The 14,009-nt window shown below is 49.2% G+C and overlaps 1 protein-coding gene across 1 annotated transcript; it reads left to right on the top strand.

The window, feature by feature from the left end:
- Window positions 1-4,530: 4,530 nt before the first annotated feature.
- On the top strand, window positions 4,531-11,833 carry DMRTB1 (DMRT like family B with proline rich C-terminal 1; the record flags this gene model as incomplete). Its single annotated transcript, XM_079777857.1, has 4 exons — window positions 4,531-5,095; window positions 6,861-7,066; window positions 10,320-10,470; window positions 11,769-11,833. The coding sequence occupies 4 exons, from the start codon at window positions 4,531-4,533 to the stop codon at window positions 11,831-11,833; spliced, it is 987 nt and encodes a 328-aa protein (XP_079633983.1).
- Between the last annotated feature and the right edge of the window lie 2,176 nt (window positions 11,834-14,009).

Below are 14,009 nucleotides of genomic sequence, written 5' to 3' on the forward strand. Positions count from 1 at the left end.
AAAACCAAGGGCAGGGGTTAGACGTCTGGATGTGTGGATTCTAGTTTGGCCTGCCTCTTGCCATGTCATGTTCTCTCCTTAGTCTTAGATAGCAACTCCCATCATTTCCCCCAAGATTCCCTCCAACGCCTGGCTACTGCTTCACCTCTACACCTCATCTCTCTCCAGTTTCCTGACCTCACTATTATAGCCACACTGCAGACCTTCCATGTTGTTCCCTCCGTCAGGAACACACCTTCCCTACTCCTGTACCTGGCTAATTCCTAACCATCCTTTAGACCTCAGCTTAGAAATCAGCCCTTCAAGGAAGTCTTCCTTGATTTCTTGATCTAGGTTAGGATCCTCAGATGGGTTCCCATAGTATCCTGCCCACTTCCTCACCCCCACCATTCCCCTTTTGTTTGGAATTGTTTACTGTATGGTTTGCCAGATAGAAAGTATGCCTAAAGGTAAGGATCCCGTCTTCTTATTTACTTCTGTGCCCCTTACATTTAGCACATAGTTGGTACTCAATAACTACTGGCTGTTGGTGCAGGAAAACGACTAAGCTGGGTGTCCTAGGAAGTTTCCCCAGGTTGCTCCCACCTTCACCCCCTTTTGCCTCAACTGTGACAGGATATTTAATAAGACAAACATTTCTATTCATCACCAAACTTCTTGAGGAGAGCACTGTGTTTGTTTTAAAGAAATATTGAGTTAGCAGATATATGGTTAAGAATATGGACTCTGAGGATCGATTTCCTGTTTTTGAATCATGGCTCTGCCATTTAATGGCTATAAAACTTTGGGCAAGTTACTTAACCTCCCTAGGCCTTAGTTTCTTCATGTATAAAATGAGGGTGAAAATAATAGCACCTACCTTAGAGAGTTGTTGTGAGAATTAGATGCATTCATACACATAAAGGACTTAAGAATTACTGGCACATATAGACACTTAGTGCTAGCTATTACTATTACTATTATCAAACAATTAGGGGTAGGGGTGAATTCAAGGAACCAAAGTTAATCCCCAAATTCTGCTTCTCACGAGAGTGATCCTATTCACTTTGGGCTTTCTGTTTTGTATAATGTTTGGTGAAAATTGCTGAAGCCAAGTTGATTTACTGTGCCAATTATAACTTTGACATTGGCAGGAGAGGGAGGCAAGATTCATTTATACATTCAACAAATATTTACTGAATGTCTATTTTGTGCTAGACATAAAGGAAAATAAGATAGTCACAGCTGTTACAGAGCTCTCAAAAAATTTAGAAAAGAAAGCTAGAGAGGCTGGATATGAGGGGTGGGGGAGAAAAGGGAAGGCAGACAGTTTCCAGTGGGTGTAGCACAGCAGAAGAGGATCATGAGAGAACAGACATGCTACGGCAGGATTTTAAAGCATCGGGTATAGGATGTGTCATATAAATACTTCCCCCCATTCCCTACAAAATCTTCACTAAACTTTTCATTGCTCAGAGAGCCTGAAGAAGGGGAAGATAGCAGATATCTGGGTTATAGCTGCTGAGGGAAAGATGCTATTAATAAAAAAAGCCTTTCTTACTCTTGTGTGTTACTAGTAAGGACATATTGCAGTGCATACAATATTTGATAATTATAAATAATACCGCACGCATTGCATAATATAGGGCTCTTTACAATGAATATGAATTAAACATTACCAATAGCAACCATATTAACCAAAGAGAAGAGACATTATTCAAGGTAGAAAACTTGGGAATCTGAGGGAAAAGGGGACATAAATGAAGCTATGAGTCAGATATGACCACCAATCTGCCCTTTCATGGTTAATTAGTCTAACTGCTGATTTCTTGGCAATTATAACTTATAATTTTATAAACCACTGCTTATGACAATGCAGACTTTCTTAAACATAAATTTCCTAAGGTTAGGTGTAGGGAAGGAAAGGAATGTTGTGTACTTATTGCTCCCATCCTTTTGACTTCCAGTTTTTCACGTTTATGTCATTGCCATCTGTTACCACTTTTTTAAGGAACAATTTAAAGAAATATATATAGTAGAAAAGCAGCAGCCTAAGAAGTAATCAGTCCTCAAGCTAAATAAAACAAAACTATCAATTTGTCTGAATTTCCAAGAGTGAAATAAATAAAGCTCTGTTGGAATTTACCTACACAAATTGAGACTTTGGCAAGGAAGAGAAATAAACTAGTCTTTTTTTCTTCTTAGATTTATTTACTGTATAAACTCTGGGGTTTCTACATCTTACAATGTGACTACTGATTAAAAAGATATATGGTTGTTTATTAATATTCTCAAAACACTATGCAAACTCACATCACCTTGGGTATATTTTACCCCTAATGCTATAAAGTAAATATGGAAGCATTTTGTAGTTAACAAGGCTAAAATATGTTAATTCATACAGTTGGCTTCAAATAGGATTTACTTTAAATCATTAATAGGAAGATGAAGAGAACATGGGTGCTCAGGCATAAAATATATATAAGAGTGGTTTTCTTTTTTAGGCCTTATCATCTGATGTCACCTGATGTTAAAAATTTAAATTTGATCATGCAGAAAATGACCTTACAATTTGCAATATCATTAAACAATGAAGCTAATGATCCAGATTTTTGACAGTAGTACTGAAACTATGATTTTTAAGTACCATTTTCAAATGACAGGATTGTGAAAAATTTGATATTTTGAATTGGGTAGAGTCAGAAAAGAGCTTGCTTGTCCTTTTATCCATGGGACCATGTTTTTAAAACAAAAAATTAAGATAGAGTCCTAGCCTGTCTAGCTAAATGGTTAGAGCAGGGGTCCTCAAACTTTTTTAAACAGGGGGCCAGTTCACTGTCCCTCAGACCGTTGGAGGGCCGGACTATAGTTTAAAAAAAAACTATGAACAAATTCCTATGCACACTGCACATATCTTATTTTGAAGTAAAAAGACAAAACGGCAAAAACACCCGCACGTGGCCCGCGGGCCGTAGTTTGAGGATGCCTGGGTTAGAGCATTGGCCCTTGGACTGAAGGGTTGTGGGTTTGACTCTGGTCAAAGGCACGCACCTCGGTTGCAGGCTCTATCTCTGGCCCAGGTTGGGGTACATGGGAGAAGCAACCAATCGATGTGTCTCTCTCACATCGATGTTTCTTTCACTCTGTCTCTCCCCGTCCCTTCCACTCTCTCTAAAAATCAATGGAAAAAATATCCTTGGGCGAGGATTAACAACAACAACAACAAAAAAATTAAGATAGAGGATATTAGAGCAAAGCAGAGACAAACCTAGATTTCTTTAAATGGATGTAAAATTACCAGTGAAATTCCTGAAGGGCCAAATAATACAGAAGGATATACTCTTGCCCTCTTAATAAGATAGGAATATATTTCTTTAAAGCAGAAAAAAAAAAAAAGGCTTTAGAAACTCCTTTACAAAAGCCTCCCAGTATCTAACCAGCCTCAGAATGGCACAGTCTCCTATTCCCAGGCGGCCGGTGAGACATGCAGAGTCAGCCGCAACCAGAGGCCCAGGAAAACCCAGGCGGGCACGAGGCCTCCGCTTCTGCCCTCTGCCACCAGAGAGAGTTTCAGAGAAAGGCAATTTAAAGGGCACCTTTTAATCAGGTGTTAACCACAACTACCTCCTTAAATATGTTTGATTCTATGATTATAAGCTTTCAACTTAGGTGTGAGTGGCCCATTGTTTTTCTTTCTGGGAACCTAAAAAAGACAAAGACCTCAGGGGTCACAAAAGTCTGTCAAATAAGAAAATGAAGTGATTTGGGAAACTATGAAATTCATGCCAGCTTTTCAGATGTCCCAAGATTTGGGTCGCTTTACAGGTAACACTAAATTCATGGCAAAGTTAAGCAATGATTCAAACTCATGCTAAAATGCCCTGAGTCTATTTTACTTTAAAGCATCCTAAGTATGCTTTACTTTGGAAAGCATCGACAGCAATGAACTCCTATACCAACAAGACTCTTCAGTGGGAGCTACGCATAGGGTGCACCCTTGAGCCACGATCACACTGCACCGTGCTCTTGAGAATATTCTAGAAGCATCCCTGGGAAGGGCTGCTTCTCTGCAGGGTAGAGAAATGAAGTGCAGAGGAGGCAGCTGCTTTGGAGGGAGAACCACGGCTTGCGTCGTAGAATGCTTTCCTACTGGAACGGCTTTGCCGAGAGCTGTGCTCCTGGAGCTTTAAATCCCTGGACCACTGCACATCACCGCGCCGACTAACGTCACAAACCACCTGTCTCGGGGGTAACGAGAATGGAAACTTTGGAAAATTAAATGCCTAAACCGTCAGATAACCCAGATGATATACATGCAATAGCGTTTCACGTAAAATTTATTTAACCCCCTGCATCGAATTAAGGCACAGAAACTCCAAATGTTGCACCCCCTCCAAAGTTGGGAAAATGCAAGGGTCTTGCGGCAGTTCCGGGGCTGTACCGAGATCCACTTTGTTACAAGTGTATCCAGTGCCCCCAGCAGCAGGGACTTCTGGGGCTCGGCTTGGCCGCCTCACTTGCTCCGCAGCTCCCGGAGGTGGCGGTTGTGCTATGAAGGCAGACCCCGCCAAGCTGGCCGACAAGATGCTCCGCACCCCCAACTGCTCGCGGTGCCGCAACCACGGGTACCTGGTGGCCGTCAAGGGCCATGCGGGCAAGTGTCGCTGGAAGCAGTGCAACTGCGAGAAGTGCTACCTCATCACCGAACGCCAGAAGATCATGGCCGCGCAGAAGATGCTCAAGAAGCAGGCCTCTGAAGAGGACCGGGAGCTGGCCTCCAGGGCCGCGGCCATCGCCCCGGCCTCCAGCCTCCGCCCGCTGCCTCCGCTCACCGCTCCTGGAGACCTGGAGCCGGGCCCCGAGGGCCGCGCGGCCGCCTACTTGCTGGAGAGACCCCCGCGCGGCCCAAGCCCGGGCCCGAGTGCCTTCCAGCCAGTCCTGGGCGGCCGCGGCCACATGGGCCCGAGTGACCCGGCCGCCGTGGCCAGGCCCAGTTTCGTGAGGCCCCAGCTCGGGGCGGAGGCCGCAGGCCAGGGAGGTTCCGGTCCCCTGGAGCCCAGCCGGCCTCTGCAGCCCATGCCCAGGCCGCCGCCGCCGCCGCCGCCGTTCGCCTTCGGTAAGACCCCCAGGCCCCTTCTTGTGCCATCGGTTCCTCTCAGGGCTGCAGCCTCCTTGCACCTCATGTTCGTGCCCCTGGAGTGACTTGGGGTGGGGGTGGGGAAATACTTTCTGAGTTAAATTTGCTTTCAGAAACCTTTCTCCACACACGGATTTGGATTGAGTGCCTTTTTGCATAAAGGTAAAAGAGAAAAGAGTGGGTGGTGAAGATGGCTTTCAATATTTAGCTACAATTTTTGCCTTCCCGTCTTGCAAGAAAAAAAAAAATGGTCTCCAGTATTTAGTTACAATTTTTGCCTTTCCATCTTGCAAGAAAAAAAAAAAATGGCCTCCAGTCCGCTTAGCTGGGCGCCTTGTGGAGACATTGGCCCTACTGCGCTTGCGCATCTCTTCCCGCTCTTTTCTTGGGCTGCAGGCACCTCCCCCACAGAAAGAATGTCTCTGTGGGTGGGCCAGCGCCATGCTGCCCGCGCCTGCGCACTTTCCCCCATTTCCAGGAGCTGGAGGCTTCCCAGAAGACCTCCCTTCCTCTGTGCCTTGCTCCAACCCGCCTGCGCGCTCTTTCCCGCTCTTTTCTTGGGCGGGAGGCTACCAATGGCAGGACTTCCTGCGGACGGATGGGCTAGATAAACTCTGACTGCGCCTGCGCACCCTTCTCCTCTTTCTGAAGGCCCCGCCCTACACCGGAGCCCTGGCCCAGTGCGCCTGCGCACCTCATTTTGTACCCTTTCCCTGGGCGTGGGTGGAGATGCGACAGCCTTCCTGCTCCACAAAGGAGGAGAAGATAGTTTATTGAGATATTGCCTATTTTTTCTCCTGCCCACCATGTGCATAAGTTACAATGTTCTTTATGTAACAATGTAAATTATGCTTTCACTGTTAAAGTACTTCAGGTCACATGTAGGTCCGAGGCTTTTAAAAAACGGCCGTTTGGAAGTGCAGACCCCTGTTGGTGTTCCCTATGGTGTGCAATAATAGAAAGAGCACAAGTCGGAGTCAGGTGACCGGGGCTGCTCACTCTGTCACCTTAGGCAAGCTGCTTCGTTCTGGGTCAGTCTCCCGTCTGTGTGCTAAGGAGATCGGCCTGGGTGCTCCCCGAAGGCCATTTCTGTCTTCTGGGATATTCTAGGAAAATCTGGTCCGCGGAACTAGATGAGGAGGACAGACCTGAAATAGCAGTCCTATAGGAGGATACCTTTCCACTGGCACAGTGCTTCCTTATTTCCATCTCCCCACGCACAGGGACTGAGCACTTAACTGCCAGAAGTGGCAAAAGGTGCGGGGGAGTCAGATTCCTTCCCTAAGCATCTTGTCTTGTGAGAGGAGCAGCACTAATAAAGAATCGCACATCAGTGTAGAGAGCTCTCATAGTTAACGGCTTAGCTGAGGTCTTAAGGAGGAGGCCTGAGGACTTAGGAGGCAAAGTGGGTTGAAGGGAGAGCCCTCCAAGGTTAGGGAAGAGCATCTGCAAGGGCTTTGAGGGGGATGCGAAAGAGAAGAAGCTGCCAGGTTCTCGCACTGGAGGAGGCTGGAGGGGAGGCAGGGTCGGCCGCCTGGGGCGTCATGGCTGTGCTGAGGACTTTTTCTAAGAACGTGGGACAGGGCTGAACGGTGTAAAAAGCAGGGAGGGTGCAAAGCATAATGGATGTGGGAGCTCTTTGTAAATGCATCTGAATGTTTACCTCGTCTTTGGACGGTACTGTGATGCTTTCCCCCCTCGCTCTTTGTGTTTTTAATACTTCTCCCATTGCTTGCTCCTTCAGGGCTCTCTCTGAGCATCAACTCGGATGCTGTGGTGCAGTCTGAGTACCTGGAGAGAGAGCCTTCCAAGCTGTATCCCAGCTGCTCCGGCGTGTACTCCTATCGCCCATTCCCGATGGGCTACCAGGATCCATCCCCAGGCCTGGGGCTCTCCCTGCAGCAGGGCTTCCGGCACGTGTCCTTCAGCCACTACCATGGAGGAGGCTCGGTGAGTCCCATCCCGACCCCTGTCTGGGTTCCTCCTTATCCCATCTGCTCTGCTGCTCAATCCCAGAAAGCCATTGCTGTGCCCACTCTGTGCCAGGCCCCTGGGCCTGTACAGCGCACCGCTGGGAGGGCACACACGTAGATGAGTCTCATCATGTGTAGACAGGTCAGCCTGAGCTGTGGCATTTGCTTTTCAGAGCTGTAGGCTAAAAGGCTCTGGGAGCTCAGGCAAGAAGGAATGCAGACACGTAGGTAAACCTGGGAACACTGACAAGTGACCCTCAGCCTGGACTCGTGGAATGCTGGGGCCACAAGGGCTCTTCGTTTTGCTGCTACCAGGAAGGAAATACCACTGTCCTAGTGCCATACAGTTGAGGGCAGAGCCAGGAGCAGCTGTGGGTCCCCTGCCCCAGGGTATGGCCACTGGAGACTGCAGAGGGTTTTCAAGAGGAAGTGGCATTTAAGCTTAGTCATGGAAAATATGGAAACCTTTCCCCAAACACCTATCACCTAAGGATCTATGAGTTGAAAGAAGGAATGAGATGTAATCCTTTTATGAGGTCAGTGGTGAGTTACTAACTGGTGTGCTCTGTAAGCCTGAAGTTTTGAATAATGACGGTAAGTCAGGCCATCCCTGTCGTATGAGATACATGTCGGGGTGACCAGGTTTTGTGACTTTGCTTGCCAGCTCCTTCCAGACCAGAATAGTTTAAAGCCCTCTCCCTGGTGGCAACTCCTGATGGAGATCAGAGTAACAGGATAGTGAAAGGCCCGTGTGACAGTCCTGACGTTGGGCCCATAAGGCTGAAGCTGTGGGGGAGGTTGGCTCAAATGCAGCTCAAGTGCCTGGGAATGTAGACCACCATTACCTCAGAGCTAAAAGCCTAATCCTCGGGTTATAGAAACGTTTCCCCTTGGGTAGAGGAGAGTGGGGGGAGAGCAGGCTTCTTTGGTTTAATGTGGAAAGCAATCAAGAAGAAAGATGAAAGCTTGACAGTCACACAATGGAGCCATTGGCCACAGAGTGGGGCCAGTACTGTGGGGTTCTAGCTCTGTCCAGGCAGGTCAGGCACATAGGATGCTGGTCCCCACTCTTGCTTCAGCCTCAATAGTATCTCTTCTCTCTTTTAGACATTGTAAAATTTTATTTATAAATCATTTGCCATTGTTCAAGGGGGAAAAGTGTGAAGACCACTGGTCTTGATCATTCCTAGGGTGCCTACCCACCTCTAGTTGAGCCTTCAAAGCACGTGTTATTATTCCATTGCAGGGTAGAGGAAGAAGGCGCAGAGAAGTTATGGGTTTGTCCAACGTCACAGAACTAGTGAGGGAGGCACTGGGATCAAAATTGCACAGCAGATTAGTGACAGAACAGGATGCATACCTGGATGGCCCTGCCTTTGGAGCCCAGGTGCTTTCGCTACCCTGAACCTGTCTCTTAGGCAGAGGTAAACAAAACTCTCCCCACCGCCCTGCCCCACCTGGAATCTGTGGGTGCTGGCCACCCCCTTGCAGCCCAGGGACAGCATGGCATCTCTAGCCTCCACACAAAGAGAGGGTTCTGGCCAAGTGGAGCACGCTCCCACCGTCTGCTCACACAGAAGCCTGGCGTCCAGAGCAGCGCTCTGATTGACAGGCCTGCCAGACGGCCATTGTTAAGAGTGTGATCTCAGTTGGTTTATCTGGGCCTGAGCTGGCACCACAGGCCCCAGGCAGGAGCTGTGATCCAGGGAGAAACAGCCAAGTAGCTTGGAATTAAAGGGCTAATAATCCCCCTCCGACCCTTTCCTGTCTGGATAGCGGATCCAACATTTATTTGTAAAGCTGTTTCAAACTCAAGAGCCTATGAATTGCTTTCGACCTTGTCCTGCTCCCCCTGCCCAGGCTCCGAGATAACCCCAAGAGACGTCTTCCACCTTTTATTTCTGTCTCTGTCCCACCTGCTGCTTTGCTTCTTTTGTTCTCCTCCCACAAAAGATCACAGGCCTGGAGTTGGACAGACCCGGGTCCAGTCGTACTTCTCTTTACTAGTCTATGGCCTGGGGAAGTTACCTACCTCCGAGGACCTCACTCAGCTCTCTGACTGAACAACAGGGGTGCGAGTACCTGTCTCACAGGGCCATCGGTAGAGGAAGGTGTGATGTATATGAAGTGCCTGCACAGGGTCTGGCATGTCGTAGGTACTGGAAAGTAGGCTTTCTTCCCTTCTTGGTGGTCATGAAGTTAGGACATGCTGGGTTAATCTAAGGAGATTTTTGCAGACTGCCTCAAGGCTTTAATGTGCTTACATGTGACTCGCCATTGTGGTGAGTCAATATGTGGAGTTTTTCAAACGCCCTTGACAAAGAACACTTAAAAGCACTTAAAAATAATCTTGTAGGACACGAAGGTTCTCTGGAACACAACTTGTGAAGTGCTGCTCTGATGTATCTGGATGGAGAAGTAAATAATAGGAACTACACTGACATTCATCCTATTTTTTATTACATTCATGTCTTAGATAAACTTTGAGCTGTGTAGGCATCACCCCTTAGATCCCTTTCTTCCAGCCTTGGGGTCCTATGTTGTGGGGTTGGCTTCCATCTTCTAAGAAGCAACAGAAGCACAGATGGCTGATGGCTGATGCCACTCTTCCTGAGGTCACCCAGCTTTTCTGACTCGGTAGCAGCTGCACGACACCCGGGAGAAGGCCCTGACTCTTGAGTCTAAGTCATTACAGACAATGGGACACAGGAGGTTGGGAATGCACTGGGACCCTGGCCTAGCGCAGAGCAGTCGGGTCAGACAGACGTGGGGTCCAGTTCTGCCTCCGCCTCTCACCAGCTCTGTGGCCCTGGGGCTGTAGCTTCATTCGCTGACGCTGTTTTTCATCATTACAGTGAGGATCATAAGGATGAAATGAGGGAACGGATCTAAGCTTAGAGAGAGGGCTCAGTCAGGGTGACCGAATGGCTGTTCCCAGGCTTATCTGAGGTGTGCCTGCGTTCCTTCTTGCCTTCAATCGTTTGTTTGCTGAGCCCCTCATTTCAAGTGCCTTGTGTCCAGCCCCTGGGAGCCCCCCAGTTAGAGAGAACAGGTCATGTTTGATCAGCCCATCTGGCTAACGCTCTCCCCTGTTTGGCTTCTCTGCTGAGTGCACCATGCAGGTGCCCGAGCCAGTGGAAAACTTCCAGCCGAGCTATCCCCCGCTGCCACCGCCACCGCCACCGCCGCGGCCTTTGCTGCCGCCGCCGCCGTCACCCCTGCTGCCACCACCGCTGCTGCCACCACCGCTGTCACCACCGCCCCCGTTCCTCCCGCCAGGCTTCCTCGCTGGCATCCATTTCCTTCCGCCGCCACCGCCGCCACCGCCACCGGCATCTTTCTCACTGACCGTCCTGTCTGATGGGGACCAGGAGGCCGTGGGTAAGAGCACCAGCCTTCTGGTTGTGGGGGAGCCAGGAGGCTTTCTGGAGGAAGGCGGCTAATCAGAATAGATGTGGGGAGAGGGGAGATGGAGAACAGAATTAGAATGTGCTGGGCCTGGGGTAAGTGTTTTCCTTATACCCCTCCCCTAAACTATAGGCAGGCATCAAGGAGGTGGGGAAACCAAGAGAGCCCAGAGGGGTTCTTGTAGATATAAATGGCAGAGCTCAGATTTCAACAGGATTGTGTGTCTGGCTCTATTACTGCCCCTGGGCAAAGATGTGGAGGGAGGTGTGTGTGGTGTGCCCAGAACAGAGGTGCCAGGCCTCTGGCTGGGGAAAGGAGCCAGTGTGGGTCTGGCAGGGATGATTCCTCTCCTCAGGCCACTCTGGAGAGAGACCCTGTCCTTAGCTCTGACACGGTGCACTGGGTGATCTTAGTCACTCACACACCTGCCTCTAGTAAATTTCATCTGTAACAGGGCCCTGTGAAGGTCAACTGGAATTTTAGATGTGAAAATGCTTTGAGGAATTTTTTTAGGGCCCTTTGCAGAATGAATTTAACCATCTCTGGGTTGTGTTACTTTTATGTTCAAGGATTTTTTTCCCTTTTAATCCTCCCCTGACGTTAGTCTGGTGATGTCCTCATTTTACTGAAGAGGAAACTGAGGCCTGTTGCACACCTGCTGTGTGTGAGACGCCTACATCTGTTAGCTGGAGAGATGGATGGTCTAGTGTGGCGTGAAGCATGCTGGCCCTGGTGCTGGACGGCCTGGGCATAAGTCCTGGCTCCAGCACTTACCAGCTGTGTGACCATGAAGCAAAGCCACTTCTCTGTGTGACCGTGAAGCAAAGCCACTTCTTGATGCCTCCGTGTCTGTATCTGTCAAAGTGGACTGATAATGCCCCTACCTCATGAGGTTATTCTGAGGCTTAACCAGAACCTGAAATGATGAAGCCATTAGTGGGAGTTAGTTCTCACAGTTTCCCCTGCTCCCATGCTGACCTGATGTTGCAAGGTGGGCATCATTTCATTTACAGAAGGAGGAACTGGGGTTCAGAGCTGCAAGGTAGCTTGTTTCATGCCACCCAGCCTGTGGCAGGCAGAACTGGAGTTTGAACTTGAGCCTGTATCATATGAGGACTAGAATTCCAGCCTCCTGACACCGAGCAAATCCAAGGCAAATTAATTCTCCTTCGGGCCTGGGAATGATGAGAATGCCTTGGAGAAAGCTTACACCTGAAAATAGGCAATTTTTCCTATTTCTAAATGCATCCCCTCTTTTTTGTTCTTTGCAGATGACCAGGTTGAAGGGGTGCCTCGTGAGCCCAGCCAGCCATCATCTCAGGAGCAGTCTGACTAGGCCCGGGCCGCTGGCCAGCAAAATGGGGCATTGGGAGGGTGACAGCAATGATTTTCTTGTCTGTGTTCAGTGATGTATAGGGAGGGTGGACAGTGATAGACATAAAATAGAGTTAATTCCCATTTCAAGATAGGAGGAAAGAGGGAGGTTTCTAAGTTTCAATCCTGAAGTGTGAGCTGGAATAGGAGAATGGAGGATGAAGTTAACCAGGGGAGACCAGGACTCTGAGGAGTGAGGGCCGGTGGGACGCCCGTTTAGGAATGAATTGAACCATCTCTGGCTGTGCGGCCCGTTGGTGACTCGCCCTCAGAAGCGTTGTTTGATTTCCTCAGGCCCCTCTGCAGGACAGGAGGCACCATGTATTTCAGCCTTCTGCCTCCGCCTGGTCCCGGGGCTTCCAGCACACGCAGTGGCTGGTGCGAGCAGCCAGGACCAGGCACTGACAGCAGGTTCTGAGTGTCCTTCTCTGCTGCCCCGTCTCCCACTGCCCCTCGCCCCTTCTCCAGGGGCCTTTACTAGCAAGCATCGTGACCCCTGGGGCTACTTCACCCCCTCCATAAAGTTTAAGCCATTTATAGGCATCATTTCTGGTTTTAAAAAAATGCATTAACGTTTTATCATTTGGTGTTTTTATAGTGATTGCCAGCTTTAAAAAGTAGGCCATTTGTAAGCACGGATACAGCTCTCAGAATAGCCTGGTGCTTCCAAAGTACCTGTGATGTCAGCAATTCTTCTCTGGGGCCAGTTGACTGTTGAAATAAAATGCGCAATGGAAATCCGTGTGGAAATTTATTCTGTTTAAATCCACGTGGAAGGCAGTGTTGGGTAGAGTAGCCGGGACCCGGGTTTGTGGCCTGTCGGCCTGCTTCTGTGTGCTTACTTAGGCCAGCCCTTCCCTGCACCTCCTCCCCGTCCCTTCAGTTACCAAGTGACGGGCCAGACTTACTTCAGTTGTTGTTGTTGTTATTTTAAGAAATGGGAACCTCTTCAGGAAATCTGATGGAGACACACAAAATGTGAAGATGTCTGTTTCCCTTCCCCAGCTCCTTTCGTGGTCCCTGGAGAGGGACGTGGCTTTAAAATACAGAGCTTGGTCCCATTCTGCTGTTTTAGGACCTTGGGGCTCTTCCCGGGTTTCACTTGTCCCTTCATTTAAAAATCATCCGACATCTCTACTGGATTTAGAGCCTGGCAATCCCCAGCTCTGCCCATGAGCATGGAATCCAGTAGAAACATACTGTCCGGTGGCGTGGGACCGGGACAGAGAGGAAGAGGAGCTGCGGGGATGGTCAGAGAAAGCCTGGAAGTCAGGGCTTCATCTGCCTTTTATTTTTTAATCCTCACCCAAGGTTATTTTTTTCATTGATTTCCAGAGAAAGTGGAAAGGAGGGGAGAAGGGAAGAGAAAGAAGGGAGAGAGAGAGAAATATCAATGTGATAGAGACACATCGATCGGTTGTTTCCTGCACTTGGGGATTGAACCTGCAACCCAGGTACATGCCCTTGACTGGGAATTGAACCATTGACCCTTTGCTGTACAGGCCAAACCTCTAACCAACTGAGCCATGCCAGCCAGGACCTCACCTTTTTAAAGGGCAAGAATGAGTTAGGTGAAAACCGGCACTCCCTCTTAGGTGGGCAGAAAGAGGGCAAGGGATCTGGAGGGAAGGATTCCAGGGTGAGGAGCAGCACCTTGTTCTCTGTCCAGGGAGACGGCATGCAGGAGAACAGGCTGACCTGCTTTCTGTCCTGCCTGTGGGCATGGGTGCCCAGCCATCCTCCTAGGACAAGTAGCAGGAGGATCACTGAGAAGTAGTATTCTGTCCTCGTCAGCGTGGTGGCTGGGGGTCCAGGGCCGGGCCTGCTCTGTTGAAAGGCATTGGGGCAGGCACAGTCATGGGACTATTCAGTTACTGCATTGTAAACAGAGTAGTTTCGGCAGGGCAAAGCCAGGCATGGGCTTCAGTCTGAGCCTGATGATGCAGTGGTTTTGCACTAGCTTGGCTTAGTGGCTGGAGCTGTCAGCCACCCAGATGCTGGTCCTGTCCCCAGGGCCATAATGTACAGAAGCCCTGGGCGGGTAGGAGAAGACCTGACTTCTGGTTCCACTTACCCCCACGCACCCTGCCCTCACTGGACCCCTGACCTGTCAGTTGGCCAGGTGGCGTTGATCAGCC

The sequence above is a fragment of the Cnephaeus nilssonii genome (assembly GCF_951640355.1).
Source record: "Cnephaeus nilssonii genome assembly, chromosome: 7".
Taxonomy (NCBI): Eukaryota; Metazoa; Chordata; class Mammalia; order Chiroptera; family Vespertilionidae; genus Cnephaeus; species Cnephaeus nilssonii.